This window comes from Acanthisitta chloris, unplaced genomic scaffold, assembly GCF_000695815.1.
Source record: "Acanthisitta chloris isolate BGI_N310 unplaced genomic scaffold, ASM69581v1 scaffold5767, whole genome shotgun sequence".
Classification (NCBI taxonomy): Eukaryota; Metazoa; Chordata; class Aves; order Passeriformes; family Acanthisittidae; genus Acanthisitta; species Acanthisitta chloris.
The window spans coordinates 46,527-67,248 of record NW_008683061.1 but is presented as its reverse complement, the minus strand read 5'-3'; the positions used below and the strand labels follow the sequence as shown (position 1 = coordinate 67,248).

General features: G+C 38.3%; 1 protein-coding gene across 2 annotated transcripts in view; it reads right to left on the bottom strand.

Annotated features, from left to right (window-relative positions):
• The window catches only part of SLC24A2 (solute carrier family 24 (sodium/potassium/calcium exchanger), member 2), a 103,459-nt gene that overhangs the window by 37,537 nt on the left and 45,200 nt on the right, over positions 1-20,722 (bottom strand). For both annotated transcript variants that reach the window (XM_009078763.1, XM_009078762.1), the window contains exons 2-3: positions 10,526-10,564; positions 9,356-9,464 (exon numbers count right to left, since the gene is read on the bottom strand). In XM_009078763.1, coding sequence (XP_009077011.1) covers positions 9,356-9,464; positions 10,526-10,564 — 148 coding nt within the window. The remainder of the gene's footprint in view (positions 1-9,355; positions 9,465-10,525; positions 10,565-20,722) is intronic.

Below are 20,722 nucleotides of genomic sequence, written 5' to 3'. Positions count from 1 at the left end.
CCTGCTGTTCTGTTTTTCAGCATGCCCAAGGAGAATAATGGAAGAGCAACATGCGTTCCTGTCACTATGGAGTCATAAATCTCAACCAATCTGTGGAGGATGAAGTCATCCCTCATGTGAAAACTGTACTAAAGGAAATATTTCCCTTTCAACTTCAATGGAAAGACCCTCACAGCCACTACTATTCCCTGATCTGTACAGGTTTATAAATTATTCATGTTCTTTGTTGTTCATACATTTAACAAGGAAATTCTGAGTTAAGAAGAAACTTAAAATGAAGGTAGAGCCATTAGGCATGTAAATACATAGTGAAGACAGCTGTACCCTGCTTTGGGATCATGCGAGTGTTTAAATATTCATGTCTTCCTTGCATCCTCTGTAGGGAGTCCCAAGAAGAATACACTGTCTGAAGAACAGGGCATCACTGGAAAATACCATGGAGATGAGAGACAAGAATTTTGCCTGCAGTGAGCAGCTTGAGTAGATTCTAGTTAAAACAACAAAACAGGGCATGCAGGCACAAATTGTTGCAAAAACTAACACAATAAAACAAACACAAGAATTAAATTTCAGATTTTCAAAAATAAATTAAAAATGCATCAGAAAACTTCTATGACTTCACATTTCCTGCCTGCAAAGAGCTATATGGATTTTAAAGGGATACCTATTCTTCACTTTTTATGTAACTAGAAATTCAGTCAGTGAAACTAGCAATGAGTGCTGCCTTCTCCCTGGATTTTGAGACCCTCAGAAGTTAAGCAGATCTGACACTTATTGCTGCAGATTTGGAGAGCATCATAAGAAAGAGCTACATTTTCCCATTGACCTGCCCATTCTGAGGGAAATTTGCAAGGGTTTCTTTGCCCACAAAGTTATGTATACCAAAAGCAATTTTGATACACGTGGGTAATATAAAAGTTGCAAGCCCACTCACCTTATAGTCATGAAAGTGCAGCCACTGTTTTTAGAAAAAGCAAGACCATCATTCCCAAAATATGACAAGAATGAAACAGTTCCTGCATGTGTGCTAAATAAATCCACTCAGTAAAACAGCTCAGACTTCAAAAGTCTGCTTCTTTGATTGTCAGTATAAATGTATGATTGACAAGTAGAAAAATCAGCTGACGTTTGACATTTATTATGAATAACAAAATTCTCTTTGTTAGCCCAAGACATTTTCTCTATGCCAATGGCACACATCTTTGTAGACAGCTCAGGTTCCACAGCTTTTACAATGACATTTCTCTGTGTTATATGAAAGTTTGTAAATACAACTGCTATCCATTTTTGGCTTTGAAAACTTAAGTAATACCAAGGGAAACAGCTCTTTCTCTCTCAACTTTCTGACTCATCTTAACTGGGCTATCTAATATACTGCCTCTGCCTATCTAAATAGACCTGCCCTTAGCTGCACATAACCCACAGTTTCTACTCCATGCTCTGACAGTGTGGGCTGTTTCACCTACAATTTCTGAATTCAGTTTGATGTTGGAGTTACCTTTAAAATACTCATCTGTATTTATCATGCACCCTCAAGTATCTAAATGTGAAACACAGCTTGGTGGTCTCTAGTTTACACATACAGAAAGGTAAAAGAAGACCTTGCTGGAGAGTGACGCGTCTCATTGCTTCACCATTCTCATTTAGCTGTTTTAAATCTTCCCTGGGAAAAGCTTTCTTCTTGCTAATGTCTCTGCAGAGAAACACCACTGAAAGCTAAGCTAGAAGCACCCTTGGGTCCATTAGGGAAAGCAATGCAAGCAGGTCAAGAGAGGTGATACATTTCCTACCACAGTACTCATGAGACATATCTGGGTGCCAGGACTAGTCCTGGGCTCACCAGTACAGGGCAGTCATAGACATACCAGGACAAGTCCAGCACAAAATCATGAAGTGACTAGAGCATCTCTCATGAGATGCTGAGAGAGCTGGGACTGTTCAGCCTGGAGGAGAGAAGGCTCAGTGAGATCCTAACCATACGTATAAATTCCTGATGGGAAAGAAGAAAAGGGAAAAAAACTTTCCTAACAAATGCCTATTGACAGTGGAAGAGCCAATGGACACAAATTAAAAATGAGATCATTCCATCTGGACACAATAAAACACCTTCTACTGGGATGATGGGCACACATTGAAATGAGTCTCCCAGAAAGACTGTGGAGTGTCCACTTCATTTTCAAAATGAAATTCTGAAAATGAGATTTTCATAAGATGAGTAGAAACCATCTTGGGCAACCTGCTTGAGTTGATCCTGCTTGAGCAGGTGATTGGACTAGCTGAATTCTATCATTCATTAAGTCCCTTCGAAGCTGAATTCTATAATTCATTAAGTCCCTTCCAACCTACATGGAAAAAGCCCACCCCACCAATTCTGTGAAAGCTAGCTGCATAAAGAGAGTTTGAGTATCTGCCTAAGACATGAAACTCCACTTTGAAGGCAAGTCTAATTGTCCTTTTTGTTCGTTTCTCATCTTCATATTAGACTGAAATACCATGTTTTGGAGTTAAAGGGAAGGCACTATATTGTAACTAACAGCTATTAATTTGCATGTGAGTCTGTCAGGGAGCCCCCATCTTATCTGGCAGAAGTCCCTTGCAAACATTTCAGTCTTCAGCACACAGGAAAGTCAAAATGCTCTAAGCACTGTGCTCATAGGGCTATTTTAACTTGGTGGGCCGGGAGAGGAACCAAAGACTCTTACACGCTAGGTAAGAAAAAGAGTGCAAGGAGAAGGATGCTGAGCTGCTTTGCCAGCCCACAGGTATGCCTAAAGGACACCTGAGAATGATGAAGGATCTAGAGCAGAGATAATTAATAACATACCCAAACAATTTTATCATTTCTATTTAGATTTGCATATTTTCTCATGTTTAATAAAATACCATTGTGCTTACAAAGCTCCGAAGAATCATTTTTTACATTTCTGGCATGGTGCTAGGAAAAGCACTCAAGTCCTGTAGCACTGTAGAATCAAAGAATTCTTAAGGTTGGAAAAGACCTCTAAGAGTCACATTCTGGAGCTGAGGAATGTGGAAGTGCTCAGGTTACTTCAGCAATGCAAGAGCTGACCATTACCTGAGTCGGCGTAAGCTGAGTTGCCTGGCCTTACTTCTCAGGATACAACAAATAAACAGCTACACTCAAGCCAGGTTTCCAATGGCAGTGAGCACAGAGATGATGGTGCAGCTCACCTAGGCCACTGGAAGAACAAGAGCACAAGGCTTTTGCAAAATGAGACCAGAGCTGGGAGCTTGCTGAGTGACCAGGCAGGCAAAGGCTACCCAACCTATGCCAGCAGTCTTTGGAGTAAGATGACAGTTTGTATGACACCTAAGAAAAACTCCCAAGTAGCAGCAGCAAATAAGCAAAACAGTTTGAGGTGAATGTAAAAGTTGGGAAATTCTTAAGGCCAGTACCTAGGAACACAACAGGACCTTGTATATAATTATAAATAATTCATTACTATGTCAAATACTTTGAGGATCTTCTTTATTTTCCTGAGAAGCATGAATGTAGGCTTCATTGTTTTGTCAGAACAACCAGTGACAGTACTGTATTTTTCTGCATTCAGTGGAAGAAGTCACAGAATTGTAAGCTTAGCTTTATGTAACAGAAAGTTACTTCTCTCATAATAACATGCACCATATTTACATTCTTTTTTAAAAAAAAGTAAAGCATATAAGATAAACAACACCTCTCCTGCAGAAGTACATCCTGTAGTTTTCCACTTTGGAAATAGGATTCAAGATGGGAATAGGAGAGAATTGCCAAAGATACCTACTTCTGACTGGGGAGTGAGCCATGACAGAGATTTATATCACATTCATTTCCATGCAGACGATGTCATTTGCATATGAGTTATATCCTTGTCACACAGGAGCAAGAGAGTCAGCAACTAGCTAAATCCTCACTTGTGGGAGATGTTTTGTCAGCCTGTGGCAATTTATCAGCAGGCAGAAAAGGGGTGGCAAGATAACAAAAACATCTCTTTTGTCCTGATAAAGGTGTGCAAGTAAAGCAAGGTAACCTCAGGTGCGCTGGTGCTCTGCATTTCACCACTGGTATTTTCTGTTTTCAACAGAGTACCCACAGATGCCTCCAGAGGGAAAATGCCTCCACAGTTCTGAAGGAATCACTCTCTAAAATAACCTAGAGCTTGTAGGGAGAAGGGAGGATTACTATTCAGGGCAGACACTTGTACAAAATACTTACCATGCTTTTCCTTGCCCTGCTCCTGCTGCATAACAACAACATTCTTCTCTTATAAAATTAAGACATCTTTGTAAATCCTACACTTTCATGACCCAGGAATGTCCCTTTCAAAACTAGGACAATGGTATCTGAGGTACAGGACTCAGAAGGAAACAAAAAAGACACAAATGATCAATGATTGCCATGATTCATGTTGAAGTTGCTTGGATTTTGGACTGGGGCCTGACCAACACAGCAGGCCTGATGATGCCATCCTTATTCATATGGGTAATGCTGTTATGAACAGACCAGCTGACTACTCAGCTGGATTGCCAGACCAACACTTAAGCAGAAGCAAATATGGCATAGGATTTCCTGGGGATTAATGACTGGCTGGGAGTTGATGATAGCCTGATGCACAGGCAGTCATTAATCTTAATCCTCAGGAAATGATCAGTATCAAGGTCATTATTTCTGTAATAAGATAAAAGCAAACAAAAACCTAATGTCACACAGATATTTTCTTTTTTACTGAATGATGAGTTTTCAACTGTAAAGAAAAGTTCATGTCCCATTAAAAAATACCCTACACATTTGGCTGTTAGTGTGCCTGAACTCTTATCTTCTTAGAAGCTTTATGCTGAGATCAAGATTTTGAAGGGGAGAAGCCTTCCTTGTCTAGACTGTTAAATCCACAGCATGGCTGTACACCTGCCTGAATACAAAGTGCCAAATATCCAGCAGGTCCTGCTGGTCTCAAGTATTACTCATCTGTCAGAGGTGGGCTGAACACCTTGCAAGCCCACTGATTCTGGAGAGTTTACAAGCTGGCTTTCACAAGACAAGCACAAGCCATGCAAAACCACATTTTTGTGGAAAGGTAAAAGAAGGACAGGTTCATGAGTGTGTAATCATAAATTGGGATTACTCTGTTTATCTACATTTTGTGGGAAATAAATCTTACTCTCCCATTTCATGTTTTCCTACTTGCAATCAAGTGCATTTTTAAGATGCTTTCAGTTGCAGCAGAGGTTGGTTCTGACTTCGCAAATGAATTATTCAGGAGTAAATATGATGAGCTGGCTGTCTATAAATACACTGAATGTTAATGCAATAATAACAGTGTGTAGGTCGAGCTGACCTTTAATAGTCACACAGTCTGTTTATACACTTTACACTGTTTATGCTTTCAAGAGGATGTAGATGGGACTTCTCTGTCAGCTTTGCAAAGTCCACACAACTCCAAATGACTGAGCAATGTGTCTTTGCATGTCCTCATTTTCCTTGTAATTATTCAAGAAAATGTAATAGTGAACTTTATTACTGACTTACAGAGAAAGAAAAGTGGGATCTCCCAGCAGCAGTGCAAAAACTAGAAATTTAACGTCTAAAGGCAACATTTGAACTGGAAGAGTCAAGCACAGAGCTCCCAGCCTCTACAAATGCTCTTCCAGAGACTGAAAACCCAGTTCATTCAGCTGTGACAGCTGCAGGGCTGTTGGCATCTGATTGGGAAGTGCTTTGTCTAATGGACTCAGCAGTCCAGAAGGAGAGCAAGTGCTGAAGAGGCCATTTTATGGGAAGAGGCTGAAAGAAGGTGAGTGCAGGTGAGTGAGATGCAGTATGAGAAAGGCAAGGGAAGTAAATGCTACTGAAATGTGGAAAAAAGAAATGAGACACAGGAGGACAGAAGGAGTATGTTCAAGTGCAAGGGGTGCCAGAGTCCCTGTGTATGTGTCAGCTTTTATACACACCTTTCAACCTTTTCTTCCTTTGAGAATGGGACTTTGTAATGTTCTCATACTATTCTTTCTCTGTAAATCCAACAAATACTGCTAATGATGCAATGTTTTTGACCTATTGATCTAAGTCATCATCTGGCAGAAATACTAAGGAAATCTAAGCTGACCAAAATAGGACTGAAAAATGCTCAGAACCTCTTTCTGCTTTCCTTTGAGTCTGATCTATACTTGCATTAAATGATTTGGAAGAAATGTTTTAACCTCACAGGCCATGCATCAGGCCCATTGTCATTCATTACATGAGTGCCACAGAGCTCATTTTCTTTGCTTACACAAAACTCAGAAAACTGTTGAGTTTTTTTGGTAGTAGGAAAGGGCATGAGAAGTGGAGAGGACCACATGGGTCACATCAGGTACTAGATGATTCTTTACATTTCTACATTACTCCAAATGATGGGTTTATAGAGCAAAGGATGGCACTTCTCAGACAGTTTTAATAAATATTATCCTTTTTAATTTGTAACAATTAAATGCTATCAGCTTAAAAAGTTACTTAGCTAGCATGGTAAACACAATGGACCAATTGGTTGTTCAATGTTCGTTATACACGGGGAGATTAAAACACAAAAAGATGGTGAGAGTTTGGTAGGCAAAATTAATACAGAGCCAAATAAATAATCAATAATGCATACAACAAGTACCCATATCCATTATCACACATACTCTTTAATTGAATGTAATACTTCAGTACAATGACTTCCAAATTTATTAATGAGTGTTACCTACCTCAGCCAGCACAGTACTTATATCAAACTAAAATGCCTTTTCTTTCATGGAGATTTGCAGAATTAGCTGAATACAGAATAATGAATGTGGACACTTAAAAGCTCAAAATCTCTGGAAACAAGACAAGTGTTCAGTGGAGATATCCAATAATCCTTGTGTCTGCCTTTCAAACTGCCTGCAGTGCAAAAGATCTTGAAAGCCAAGGCTACAAAATGAGGTGGTGCCTCAGAAAAGGTTAATGACCACAGTATGTGACAGCAACATGGAAAGATTTTTCCTACCACAGTTTCTCTTACTTGCAAAAATATTTATTGAATTGCATGTTCATGCTCTCATGAACTAAAATTCAAATTCTGTGAAGTCAGCAAAAGCTTGAAATACTGATTTCTTTGACATTAAAAGCAACTTAAAATGTCTGCACATAAATAGGTTATTTTTCAGTGTTTTCTTAGCTGTATTTTCATTAAAGTTTTGCATTAAAATATAATATTTATTGCAAATGTAGCTAAATGTTTTTCCCTTTGTAAATTTTAACTCAGTGTGTCAGTTGAAATGAAATGTACAGATGAACAGATGTCTGCTGACTTGCACTTATCAGAAGGCCACAAGACATTTACATTCCATTTTCTGAAGAATATTAATTACAGGACAAATATAAGAGTTTGGAAAGGAAAAAGACCCATAAACAAACAGTGAAATATTAGGAGCAAAGAAACACTGAAGAAAATGTTGCTGGAGTAACTTAAATTAGATTTATGCATTGCAAACATCTCTATCAATCCACATTGATCTCATGTGTTTTACTGACCTAATGAAGAACAGGATTGAGTTACCTGATAGACTTAATTATAATTAACATCTAATTTTCAGAAGAGTTGGGCCTTTGTGTTTCCCAAGATGAATTTCAGATTTCAAGCCCCTTTTGTCCTACACTGTCGTGAAGGAGGAAGCCTCTGTATCACACCACATGGTACAAGCTTGCTACAGGGGAAAAGCTGAACAAGTTGTGTCTAGGAAACAAGTGAAATAAGCTTAAGCAATGTTAAAATACCTGAGAGGTGATCTTATTTCTCTATCTCCACTAGGTTCAAATTGAACTCCAGTTCAATTCTAGCTTTCTTGTGGTCTTCACTCTGTCATGAATGTTCCGTCCATATTAGTGAACTCTTCCCATCCCACTTCTGTTCTCTCTTACCATGATGAAGTCTATTTACTGCTTAATATGATTGTTATTTCAGTTTGTGTTAGCACTGTTTGAGACACAAAAAATGCATCTGCATTCCAGGAGCTTTGATTTAAGGGAAAAGAGGAGTGCAAAGGTCTGCAACGGAAAATTGTAATTCTTCATTAAAAAGAGAAAAATTGAGATTGGAAGTCTTTTCTTCTTCTAATGCAGTGAAAAGCTTGGATATCAGCTGGGTAAAGATGAGACTTACTGGTTACAGCACCTAGAAAGCCTGCTTGCCTGCTTTAGTGATGCAAATAAAGCCAAATAAGTAACTGCAATAAAATTCTTACGTCCTTTTTGTGCATTCAATGTGAATAGACTGGGCACAGTCTATTGATTACTCCATTCTAACAGACAACACACTTTGGCATTGAATTGTGTAGCACTGACCAAAAAGAGAAGCAAGGCAAATCATTATCACAACAGAAATACTGGTGTGGAGATATCAAGGGCTAAAACTGACCTTGTGTTGCAAAATGAATGTCAGCTTCACTGTTTGAAGAAATAGAAAAGTAGATTTGCCTTGTCCATTAAATACAGCACAATCAAAAAACTGCACACAAAGGAACTTAAATGCAAGGAAGAGCTATGTATAGTTCTGATCACTGTAGTTTGGAAGGTCTATCAGTAATATTTCAGGTCTTTTAGTGCTTCCCAATTCCTTCACAAGTCCTATTTCGCCAGACATTTATTATAGCAACAAGGAAAGTCCTACAGACACACAGTCACCAAATAAACACCTGGCCTTAAAGCTGAGAGCCAAACCACCCCACAATTGCAAAAGCTATTATGGTTTTCCTGCCAATTTCTCAGATCAAATGAATCATGATCTTCTTGCTGATTTCCCAAAGAAAAATACATAAATTACACCACACTTGGATAAAGCAAGCAAACCATTAGCACAAATGTTACACAGAGGGTTGTTGCACTTTTTCTAATGTCATCATTAAACCATGGGAAGTCAAACGCACAGAGCCTCATTTTTTTAGATAGTCCATATGACAAATTATCCACCATTTTGGAATTTTTTTTCTGATTTACTAAAAGCAAAACCAGGAAAGAAAGCAAAAAATACCTCTTTACAAAGGTACAAGACGATAGAGTTTTTGTAACTTTTAGATTGTTGCTGAAGCTGAAGGCAAAGAGACTCAGTAATTATAGTATGCATCCACCAAGTGATCAGTTTTAGTTATCACTGCAATGAACACATTTACCAAGTTACAAGCCTTGGTGGGAGTATGTATATCACACTGTAAGAGTGCAGAACTTTCTCAGAAAATTCAGACACATTCAGAAAAGACTGATGAAAGCAAGAGAAATGTAAAAAATAATTTCATGGGGAGAAGGGGAAAACATTTATTTGCTTTTGCATCAGAAAAGCAAAAAAAATAAAATTAATAGGCATACCTTCAGCAAGTGGGTCAAGTGTGTGAATCATGAGCTGGAAGATGCTGTTCCTCATTAGACTGTTGTGGAGAGATGCAGAGCTTCCTCCCCGCTGGAGGCGTGGTTTGGTCTAGGGTGAAAAATAAGGGAAAGAATTTAGGGTTTTTTTGTTGTTTGTGTGGAAAGAGGTTTGAAAGCAAGAATTAATCTCACATCTCACTGTACAGTGAAACATTTTCAACCATCACCTATAGCACATCATATTAGACTACAGACTGTATCTAACATTAACCTAACATAGACAATTTCTCTGGAAGGGATGGATCATCAGGTTAGTCATTAGTCTTCCGGGATTCAGGAAAAGAGTAGGGAAAAAAGAATCCTTCCTTGTGGAAACTCTAAAGTGTTAAGAAAATAAACCCCTCATATTTGCATCAAGAAGAATTAATAATTTGTTTCTTTGTTGAACCTTGTGTTTGAATCTCTCAAGTGAGCTATAATTTTTATTTCTGTGGTGCATTGCAAATATGCATATGATAGGAATTATGGAAACAAAGGGCAGGGAGTACTTTTTAATGGCACTCAGTCAGAGTGAAACATGCTCCTCACTTTGGGTCAATCCATTAAGTACTCATTGCAAAAGCAGACTGCAAGCATGGTAAGGCAGTACAGACATCTACAGCAATGGATCTAAAGTACAAGCATCTTTTACATGCTTTTAAAGAAATGTAAAACATACTCTGAGGATCTTTTCACCTGGCAATTGTCTAGTACAATAATCGATGCATTTAATATATCCCATAGAGTAAGACTGCATCGTGACTGGCTGGCTGCTCGTTTCAATAAAAAGAATAATGAGAGCCAACAGACTGCTGACTCGTAAGACCCTGAAATCCAATTAGAGGTAAAAAAACAACACTGAAGAAAATAGTATTTTGCAATAATACATGGTACATGGATTAATCTTTGGTGTCATACACATACAAAATGAGAAATGATAGAAAACTGAACAAAAAAATTATTTCACTGCTTTATCTTTGGAAATAAATTATTTAAATTCTATAGCAGCACAGGAAGAGAAAGAAAAACCAGTAATTTAGAAAAATGTTGCTGTGTGCCAAACCAAAGTAAGGCTTGCCTCACCATCCTTCTGAGAAACAAATGCTCAGATGCATAATAATTGCTGCCTACCGTCAATGTTTGGTCATCCTTGTCTCCAGCATTAGGTGACTGCGTGAATGGGAAAAAGAACAAAAAGAAGTGTCAGATGAAGCATACATAGAATAGAAAGGCAGTAGAACATCAGAGATGTCTGATCCTATGAATGCTGTTGTGATAGGTTTTTGAATGACCAAATTAAAGTATTCCAGTGATCAAGTACATCACAGTAATACCACACTGCAGTGTTACAAGAATCTTTTACTCTTGTCAGATTCTTGGACACAAACCCTTGTCATTTCAGGGCCTGGCACACAGCAGCTGTGCTGTTCACTTCATACAGATTACGCATGGAAGTAAACTCCCCACATGTCAATCAATTTGAGAGAGTGAGGACTGAAGACTAAAGACAATAGGAAACTCAGGATTGACCAACTGTTCAGTGAAAATCTAAAGAGGAGTAACATTACCTTGGTATTTTGCAGGAAGAGACAAGGCAAGGAAATTAAAAATGGTGTTTCAGTTTAACCATTCCCTGTAATCATCCATTTAGCACAAACTGGCAGCTCTGGTTAAGGGCAAGCTACATGGCACATAATGGTCTGCCATGAAGGAAAATGAAACTCTGACTGGGCTGTAAATAAATTCCTCCATCTCAAGGATTCTTGCTTAGTGCTATGTAATACATAGCAAAGAAATTACATCACCACTGTTCTACAGAAAAATCTCCCCTCTTTGGTGAAACCCAGTTTTGGGACACACTTCAACATTAACTTTTAGGACATGCCTTTTGAGTTAATTAACCTTGAAAGTTAAGTGAAAGGCAAACAGTTACAAGAAAACACCGATGACAGAGCAAATCCTTTCTGTTGCATAATAAATAAGAAAATAACCAGAAGTGAACTCTTTGTCAAAATATGCCCCCACAGCTGTGAATATTGACCTGAAGAAAAGTTAATGAGACAACAAAAAGATCTGTGTTCTGATAAAAGAAACTACCTGTCATCCCTAAAATAAATCTGCCCTTGTGTGAGAAAATGTAAGGAAAAAGGTTTTATGTCTCTGTTGAAGACAACTATCACAGCTTCTAAAGGAATGAAAAGGAAACAAAAAGAAAATACAAAATCAGTGTTCTAAAATGTCATTGAAACACTAGATGCATCCTAGAAAATGTTTGCATAATGTGTATATATAGTCAGATAGTATACATACTCATGTATCTTTCAGATACAAATACACACACACACAAGCAAATCCATGATTTATTTGTGCATCTTTTGAGGGACTTCCATGGGGAAGAAAATTAATCTTGCAGCAAAATTTGCAAGAAAGCAAAAAGGACAAGCCAGGGAAAGGTTTTCTTCTGTCCAAAGAAGCAATTTAGGACAGTCAAGTCCTAAAGATTGGCATCTACAGTTGCAGGATTGAAGTCTGTGATACTTGGATGAATGTTCAGAACTGAAACTTTAACAATTAAAGTTAAAAATCATTACTATCTGGGCCTTCGAACTTCTGAAGACAGGAAATCTGTTTCTTATTTTTAATACTGAAAGGCATGAGAATAAATAATTGATAAAACTGAGCAATTTGTAATTTCTACCTGACAAAGGGCTGAAGAATATAACTTTTTCATGGCACAAAAAAAATAACTCATGTTGAAGGAAACACTTGCCATTTACTTGAAAGGGAATGGAATGAAGCTGCATGAATGCAAAAAACCAACTAGATGATAATTTGTACCATATAATTTAATTGGCAGGAGATAATCATGTTATAAAGAGAAAGAATAATGAAATACATTTTGCATATACATTAAGGGAATAAAACTAAAAATCACATCTAAGGTAATTTAATTATTTGCCAGTACAGAATGGGGTGTACACCATGAAATGGATTTTCAAAATAATTTTTTCCCTGCATGATTAGCAATGCAATTGTTCCCAAGTTTAACTTGCAGTTAAGTTACATTCTAGCAGAAATGTTCAAGACTGGAATATAAATAGAATCTTTAGGCAGAAATGCCTCCACCATTTCAAAACTAGGAATGTAAACAATGAACTGACATTTTGGTGGTACTAAATGATTATAATTCCTGGATTATCTCCTGGATTAACAATAATAACACCTGAAAATAGTGCTTTAAACTAGGGCAGTGAAAAAATCAGTTGTGTTGTTGCTTACATTGTGTATTTGATGGCATTTTGTCCTCATTAGGATGGCAAATTTAACTGTTCTCCTACTGTTTACAATGAGTTTTGCATTTACATGTTCTCTGCTATTTAGTTGTGGTATCATACACATCATGGTAAAGTATTCTAAAGTATCACTTTTTCCTTGCAGAAACAATATATTTCTGAAGGAATTACTGGTAAAGATTATATTTTGCAGTTACATGTTATAATTTCTTTAAAACCATGAATTTATTGCAATTATGCAAAATGAAAACAGTGCGTTCTAGTGCACTTTATTATTCAAAAATATCTGGGGCACAATCTATCATTGTGTTTTTATCAGAATTATAAAATGATTAATCATTAGGCAGATCATTAATTTTTTATTAGAGAATTCAACAAAATATTTGTTGGTTCTCCTGTATGCCATGGCAGCATGTAAGAATCTGTCCACCCTCCTGCCACTATCGATGATCAGGTATTCAAGTTTGCTTTGCCTGTGCTAAAAGTCTTTACACATTTTATTTCAGGAAGAATCAAAAAATAATAAATAAAAAAAGCCTATTTGCTATGGAGTCCTTTTCATACATCTCTTTTCCTCGGTGACCTAAGTCCTTTAGTGATTGAGGCTGACAACTTCCCTGCCTTGTTTGGTAATGTGTGTTCTTGAAAAACGCACACTCCTGAAGTCAATGCAAGAGATGATGCCTCACCCCCTGGTGAGTCTCCCCATGCTTTCCTTTGAAATAAATGGCATCGTGACAGTCAAATGAGGAGCAGAATCTATAAAAAACTCTAGGTATTTGCTACAGAATATACGTGTTAGTAAAAGATGGATAATAACTTCGATTTTGCATTCCAAAATCAGAATGAGAGCGCTGACTGGCTGCAGCTCTAGTAGCTGCTGATCTAGTTGAAGTTTCCATATTGCCAGAAGCAATTGTAAACTGGACTGCCCATTCTGTTCACCTAACCTGAGAAAAGCTGGTTGTCAAACAAGAGAAGGTAAAAATGCAATGCAATTTCAACATAATTTCTACAGTGTGGGTTTACAACTCTCCTCTGGTGGCTAAATATTTTTTCACATTTAATAACTAAAAGCTATTTAAAGAACCAATTAGCTTTCATGGGAACAATGGCAGTTCATGATGTTTGGTGGCCACCAGTGTGGTACTTAATGCATTCTCATCTCTTCAATTATTTTACATTATTAGCCCAGATAAGGATTCGCCTAATTGCTTCAAGATGGTTTCCAGTGAAGGACTTCTGCTGCTGTCTCTTGTGCCCACTTTCAAAAATGGCATCAGCACACTGAAACTTTATACCTAAGAGTGAGACACCACTTGTCAGTCCTGAAGTAAATCACAGGAGGTAAAGTTTTCCTGGAGCACAGGATTCTCCAATCTTTGAAGACACACCTAAGGCCTGTGTGTCTTTTTGTCAGACTGAACTGCAGGAAAATGAGGCACATTTCAAAGGCAGCACTGAAATCAATCTAGTTAATTTAAGATGGGTTAGTTAATTTCTATAAACCAGTATCCTAAGGAGTGCTAGTAATGTACTTGGAATAGAACTGTTCTGCATTTATTTGAAATTACATGATAAGTCAGGTGAAGGCATAACTAAAATCCAAGCAACAAATTTGACTAGTCAGATTTCAGAAAGCCTAAAGACCTCAGTGAATAAACCAAAAAAGTTAAGATATTATTTTACCTTAATGTATGCACACATTCTCTTAATCTAAGTTTTTGGTTTTTACTAAATTAGAATCCCTTAGACGTCCTATCTGTGAATATCCCAAAACAATTCACAGTTAGAACCTTTGCCTACTTGGTGGGTAGGCTTTATGTGGTTGGCAGGAAGCTGAAAAGAGCAAATCTTAGTGGTCTCAATATACTTAAATTCTTCTAGATATCCCTGGAAATAAGAGCTGATCATCACCACTACAGTCTTCAGAAGCTCAGTCAGGTGCTGCTATAGGGCCAGTACAGCTTTCTAACTGCAGGTGATGTACCTCATTACCCCACACTCTAGATATTTTTTTGTCTACCAAAAGGCTGCAAGTAGCTGTAGGGGGATATTTCCATATTTACCCTATAGCAAACTGATGGCAAGGATTGTAACTTATATATTACTGTTTAGTAGATCAGTATCTGAATCCAGACTGGTAACTAACACTGCATACAGAACCTTGGATCTTACTTAAAACAGAGGGAGAAAAAGCTTTAGCAAGCACACTGTAGAAAAAAACCCTAAAATTCTCTTTCACTTCACCTTTTTTCTTCCATTCACCTTTCTCTTTCCTAAAACTACAATAAAATAGGGAGTTCTACCAAAAGAAGCAGATTTCTGTATTTTTGAAGAAAATAAATATGATTCACAAGAATCACATCCAATATTGAACTGAGGTTACAAGCTTGCTTTACTCATCAAAATTAAGAGTTTATTAAATTAGAGCTTGAACTTCCGAAGAATTAAGATGGACTATCATATTGGAATATCTGGCTCCATTTACAACTGCTTGTTTACAGGCACCTAGTGAGAAATTCATGGCCCTGAACAAAGCAGAATGACTGTTAATTCAGATCAGTTGTATCTTTTATGCCAGTCTGTTCATGCAATTACCCAATGTGCATACACATAGTGAATCCTTATAAATGTTCAGAAGAGATGCATCATAGCTGATTCAAGTAGTGACAAACAGATGGTTCAAACCATCAGTTGCGAAATCACATGCTAATGTTAGGTCAACTGATTTAATAACAGATATTTGTGCATCCCATTGTATGAAATAAGGCTCTTCCAGCCAGTCTGTAGGACAAATCATATGGCATTTAGCTGTTCAACATGTGTAAGAAAGAGTCAGCCCCATGTCTCTTACCTTCTCTGAACTTGCTTAAAGTCAGGTATCTTTGGCTTAGGCTGGCAATGTAATAGCTCAAGCTTAAAGACTTCATGAGTTTTTAATCACCTTAGTGTCAGAAGTAATTATGCAGTTTTAAGTTGTCCTCTTATCCTCATTTCAAGACTTATCAATGAAGTCACCTTTTGCTATTTTTTGAGTTATATAAATCAGGACCATAGCTCTGTATGTCTATGTAACTTTCTGCAGGACAAAACAATCCTTAAACTTTTTTTTAAAATCAAAAGCTAGCTACTTAGCAGTCATTAGATATGCATGCACACAAAACATTTGTTCACAAGTGACAGTTTAAGCACTTCAGTATGGATTTTTTGGTGGCTAACTTTAAAATACCTGGATTTAAAGTCTTTAATATGCTGCTACTTCATCAATAACATTACAGAGAAAAGCATTGCAAGTGTTCCAAAAATAGGTTCTCAAAACTTAAGAAATTTCAGAATTAAAATCACCCATGAAACAGGGTGCAAATTCTAGGGATGGGACTGGGAAGGTTTTCATCTGAACTCAAACTACACCATAAAGACTACTGACAGGAGACACCTGCTCTTCATTTCTTACAACTCAATCAAACAAGAATGGCTCAGTAAGAAGCCAGCAAAAAAATTAATTTCCTACGACTTCTGCTTACCTAAATACACAAAGGATCTGCTAAAAATTATGGAGGTTTTAGAGTTTGCCTTAGAAGTATTCACAATAATTCCCAGAGAGAAATGCGTTCGACAAATCTCAACTGTGGCTGTTGCTATGCTGATTTGTAAGTAGTGAATAAATTTCAGTGTGGTAATTTGGCTTTATATTGCAGAGGATTCATCATAGGAGCTGAAAAGCTGCAGATTCACTGCCTTTCCACCTCCAGCACCCTGGAGATCCTGAAGGACACAGGCAGCTCCAGCTGCAGAGAAGAAAAGAGCCGGTGCTGCCCACAGGGAGGAAATGCTGAATCAGCACATCCTCAGCCGCCCTGGTCATGTCCCTGTTCCACCAAGCTCTGCTCACTTCTCTCATCCTGCTTCACAGTAGCCTTTCTCCTCCAGGTGACTATTTTTTTGTCACCAGGATCTCTGCTGACTTTATTGTCAGCAGGCAGAAACTCATACCTGATCTAGATCTCAGGATAGTGGCTGCAAGAAGAATATAATCAAACATGTGAGATAAAATAGTAAATGATACTGAAAAAGCTGGCTGAGCATTTCTAACAGTTGATGTTTTCCACTGTGTCAGAAGGGGACAGAGAATAGAAGGTAGAACACTGGCCTTTAAATGAGACAAAGGGAAAGCCTTGGCATGCCCTATCTGTCCTATGGGACTACCTTCTCCATGGAGCAGTGATGGCATTTAAAGTGGTCTAACTCACACACTGGAAAAAAGAGAGAGCAGGAATAAAAGGAAATACCACCAAACCAGCTAGGAATAAGGTACAAATGTTTCAAACAGCTGTGTTCAAAACTTAGCAAACTCATCCAATGGGAGCACACAGTCAGCCCTAGGCTGCAGGACTATGGGTATCAGCTTTACACCAGTGTAACAGACAAAATCTAGCAGCTGGCTTCTGTCCCTCCATTAACCCATTTGTAAACTAGAAGAGAGACACTGTTTCTAAAGAACTTTGTTCTTATGGAAAAGGCTGATTGCTTTAGGGGCAGGTTACGATACCACTGCTTTCTCTTCAGTAATTAACTGTGCTCTCCGGATTTTGCATCTTCTACTGAGCACAGCATAGATGTTCATTGCAATAAGGTACAGAACATAACTTCTTTGAGAGCGGCATCTCCAGTAGCTATAGGTAAAGAATCGAAACATATCTCTGGCAATGTTTTGTTAGCTGACAAACATCAAAGATTTTTACAATTATTTTTGGACTATTTATGTCTCTAACAGGTTTGAGACCATGGGTTTACAAGAAGATTATATGAGAATTCGTGTAATCAAAGCACACAGAGCACCTGTGATTTAATATCCAATAGGATGTTAGACTGATTCTTCAACATTGCAAAAGGAAAACCAATGAAAATATGATGGTTTAATTTTTTTTATTCACCCACTAACTAATATTACACATTCTCAGTTTTAAAATGTGAAACTAGACATTGAGGCTAAGGCAGAACAAAATACTGCTAAAGAAAATACCTTAATTTTGCCTATTTGGCTCAACAGTATTTCAGGCTCACTGTCCTTACAACTGAGATTGAATACCATCTGCCTCCATAATCATCCTTCAGATAACCATTTTCAGCTGTTTTCACTACCACCTCCTAGGTCCTTCTAATCAAATGAAACACGGAAATGCCATCTAAGGGTTTGTCTTATACCCACTGGTGGTGTGAGAAATGGTAGGAAGAAAATCGTTTAAGAAATAGAAATTTTATAGAACAACCTGCAGATAAGAAACCAGCACTGTACTCTCAGTGCACCTGATGGAGCTGTAGACAGAAAAGCAAGTCAGAATTCCCAAATTTCATCTACAACCATCAAGTAAAACAAAACATTTTCTTCAAATTAGGTGAAGAAATAAGAGGGCCACATCAGCTTCTGTCTTACTCTGATTCCTCCTGCCTTATAACTATTTTTTCTACAACATTCTGCTTGTCATTAAGATCAAAGAGATCTCAGATCTGCGGCTCTGAAGTCAAGAGCATCCCTGCTTGCTTGGATTTTGGAGACCACCAGGTACGTGCTCTGGAGCACCTGCAGTATGCACATACCAGGTTATTTTTAACTCCCTTGGAGCCTAGAGATGAAACTGAGGAAGAAAGACCTGAACAGTGCTGTTCTAAATGCAGAGTTACAACATTAAGACCCTAAATCAGACTTCCTCGATTTTGGCTCTCAGGGTTTGGACACGTCATTTGAGAAGTTATGTCCTACATGGCATAGGAAAGGATAGCCAGAAAATATTTGCACTCACCTTCCTCCATCCATCTGCTGTTTTCACACTACTTTTCATACTACTGATTTGTCCTTGCAGCTAAGAATCAGATGCCTGCAAGTAACCATCCCATTCCCAATGCCGAAGCAAGCGACTTTGTTGCTGTCCTCTGCCTGGTCGTCCCAGAACACCTTTGATCACCCCTTGTGATCAAAGTGAATAAGGCATAGAGGGAAGCAGATGTGCTGGAGTTAGGGAGGGCTGAATCACGGAAGGGTGTATAAGGAAGCATGAGAGAGTTCATGGTGAAGTAGTGAGGGTGGCAGTTTGAGCAGCAAGTGACCCTAGCTCAGGCTCATATCTGCCTTCCATCTCTCCTTCCCTTTTACAGCCTATGACAAAAGCATTTCTTTGCCTCTAAACTGCCAGGTGAGCTTCATAGTTAAACATGAAATTTCTCTGAGTCTTCAGCTGAAAAATGTTACTTTAGATAACCAAACAAAATCACAATCTGCAAGGTCTTTCACTTAGAGAGAGAAGAGAAAATCACAGTAACTCCATCCATCTTTTATGCAATGCCATTCCACTGTCTGGTGTCTCTAAGCATTGCAGGACTCACAAGCACAGTACCATGACATTACCCCCAGCTGTAAGCCTCCTTTTAGCCAACTTCCCAAAGGCAAAATCCACCTCTGTCACAGAATCCTAGAATCACAGATTATTCTGAGTTGGAAGGGACCCACAAGGATCATCAAAGTCCAACTCCTGGCCCTGCACAGAACAACTCCAATCAATCACACCATGTGCCTGAGAGTGCTGTCCATCTGTCAGTTTTGGCACTGTGACCACTTCCCTGAGAAGCCTGTTCTAGTGCCCAACCACCCTCTGGATGAAGAAATTTTCCTAATATCTAACCTAAACCTTTCCTGACACAGCTGCACGTCATTCCCTCAGGTGTTGTCACTGCTAACCAGAGAGGAGAGATCAGTGCCTGCCCCTTTGCTGACCTTGGGGGGAAGTTGTCCACTGCAATGAGGTCTTTTCCTCTCACGATTTTTCTCCCAGAACCTGTGCCTGTTTCATCATATCTTAGACTTTCCTGCTGCCTTTGTTTCTCTTGTCTCTTTGGCAGGCACATCAGACAATGCCCATGGAAACCCAGTCCACCAAGAACACTCCTGTTTCAGGAATTGGCACCCCTCTTTACCTGAGAGGGATGCTCCTACTGTTCCAGCTATCTGCTTCTTATTGAAAGGTCGTAATTTCTGCACTTACCAAGGAGAGGGCTCTTACACCCAACTGCTTTCAATATTGTGCAGCCCAACTAGGCTTTCTTCAGTGCAAAAGGGCCACAAAATGGATGGAGCAGGGAAAGTTTTTCACAAAAACTACACCCCCTTGCATAATGTGAAGTTACCAAGACAGAGGGGATTTGAAACCAAGACTTGAACTTGCTTAGCAAAGCTGGGCCCTCATAATGAAGTACATTGGGTATGAATTCCATTAAAAGCAAATAAGAATAGTTTCTGAGCCTTAGTATAAATACTTACTGATTATTTAATAACCAAACTCCAATTCCTGTGGCTATGTTCTAGGTTGTCATGTTTTTTGTTCCAATGGCATTGTGAAGTAAATTCCAGTTTTCAGGTAATTCACATACTGCCAGATCTACAACAATCTGGTTGCTCCAGGAAGGAACAACCTAGTTCCCTAGTATAACTTGCAATACAACTAATTTAGTCATAAAAGGAAAACTTTAAGGTAAGGTAAGCCAGAAAGCATTATATGCTTTGCAGTCTTAATCTGTCTGGAAGTAATCCATAAACTAGAAAACTTCCATTGTTATGAATCCACGTTTCTATTTTGACAAGATTCTGCAATCATTCTGCAAGCATGTATTAAATTCAGTAAACAATGCACATGTGATTTTCTTCACAATATTCATTGGAATATGAGTAACTGCGGTCTCTTATCAAACTCAATTGTCAGTAAACATGGTTCTTTCATGGAGGAGTTTGTGAGACTCCAATTTTGTGAATTTAAGTCACTTATTATTATACTGTGTTCTATATGTGCTCTTTTATGTTAACCACCTTTTGTGCTTGCAATGTTGACCCAGGCAGCCAAAAGAATAAATGTATTTGAATGTCATCTTTCCATCCATAAAACACAGATTGAGATGAAACACAGACTAAAACTCTCTTAGTCTGTCTGTCTTCTGTTTGCTTTACTGGGGTTTTTTTCTGTAGCTATCTCTGTGTGTACACATT